Below are 1,040 nucleotides of genomic sequence, written 5' to 3'. Positions count from 1 at the left end.
CGACCCCCTCGGAGCGCGGTCTCCGCCCCTGGCCGCGGGAGCCCGTCTTTGGGCGCGGCCGGGCGCGGTGAGCGCGGCGCCCAGGGGGTTAAGCGCAGAGGCGGCCCCGGGGGGCTTGGCCGCGGGACAAGGGGAAATGCTTACACAGCACATTGCGCGGCGACGTAAACAAAGCTGACCCGCCGCGGACCTCGGCGCGGGCGGGGACGGCGCCCCCAGCCCCTCCCGGTCTCCTCTTGGGTCCCCAGGGCGGCCCCTCCCCACCGGCCGCGCGCTGTCGCCCGCAGATTTCTTTGCCAAGCGCAAGAGATCTGCGCCCGAGACCAAGTCATCGGGCGATGTCCCCGCGGGGTGCCCCTCTCCCAGCGCCGCTAATGGGGTGGGCGCGGCGGAGCAAACCCCGCGCAAGAGGCTGCGGTGAGTTAGGTGAGTACGGCGGCCTGGGGGCGCGGAGGGCCCGCCCCGCGGGTCCTTGTGTCTTTGCTCACCAGAACGTTTTCCCCCCCTGCAGTTTAGAGCCCAAAGAGCCCCGAGCGACCTGCTGGGGCAGCGGACGTTGGAACAGCGCTGGGCCTCGGCCGGGACCGTTCATGTAGCAGCAACCGGCGGCAGCTGCCGCAGAGCAGCGGTCGGTTTTGTGTTTAAAATTCGAAAACTGTGCAATGTATTGTCTTTTTATATCTAAATGTATTCTGCACGAGGAGTACACTGGTCCCAAGGTGTAAAGCTTTAAGAGTCATTTATATAAAATGTTTAATCTCTGCTGAAACTCAGTGCAAAAAAATAGAAAAAGAAAAAAAAAACCGAAAAAAGAAAAAAACCATGTATATTTGTACAAAAAGTTTTTAAAGTTATACTAACTTATATTTTCTATTTATGTCGAGGCGTGGGTCGCTCTGCCACGCCATCGCTCGGTTATTGGTCATGCCAAAGGCCCTACCTACCACCCGCACCTGGTTATCAAGTGTAAATTTATTTTTGTAGCGGACTCTGGGGGAGGGGTCACCACAAGCTGTAGCCGCGTACATGCCCAATCTAGC

General features: G+C 58.8%; 1 protein-coding gene across 1 annotated transcript in view; it reads left to right on the top strand.

The window, feature by feature from the left end:
• The window catches only part of CDKN1C (cyclin-dependent kinase inhibitor 1C (p57, Kip2)), a 2,312-nt gene extending 1,543 nt beyond the window's left edge, over positions 1-769 (top strand). The window contains exons 2-3 of the mRNA XM_008587974.1: positions 179-426; positions 512-769. Coding sequence (XP_008586196.1) covers positions 179-421 — 243 coding nt within the window. The 3' untranslated portion in view covers positions 422-426; positions 512-769. The remainder of the gene's footprint in view (positions 1-178; positions 427-511) is intronic.
• The last annotated feature ends 271 nt before the right edge of the window (positions 770-1,040 follow it).

The sequence above is a fragment of the Galeopterus variegatus genome, unplaced genomic scaffold (genome assembly GCF_000696425.1).
Source record: "Galeopterus variegatus unplaced genomic scaffold, G_variegatus-3.0.2 Scaffold4612, whole genome shotgun sequence".
In the NCBI taxonomy this organism is placed as follows: Eukaryota; Metazoa; Chordata; class Mammalia; order Dermoptera; family Cynocephalidae; genus Galeopterus; species Galeopterus variegatus.
Note: the sequence above shows the minus strand (reverse complement) of the source record. Positions and strands in the feature narration are given on the sequence as shown.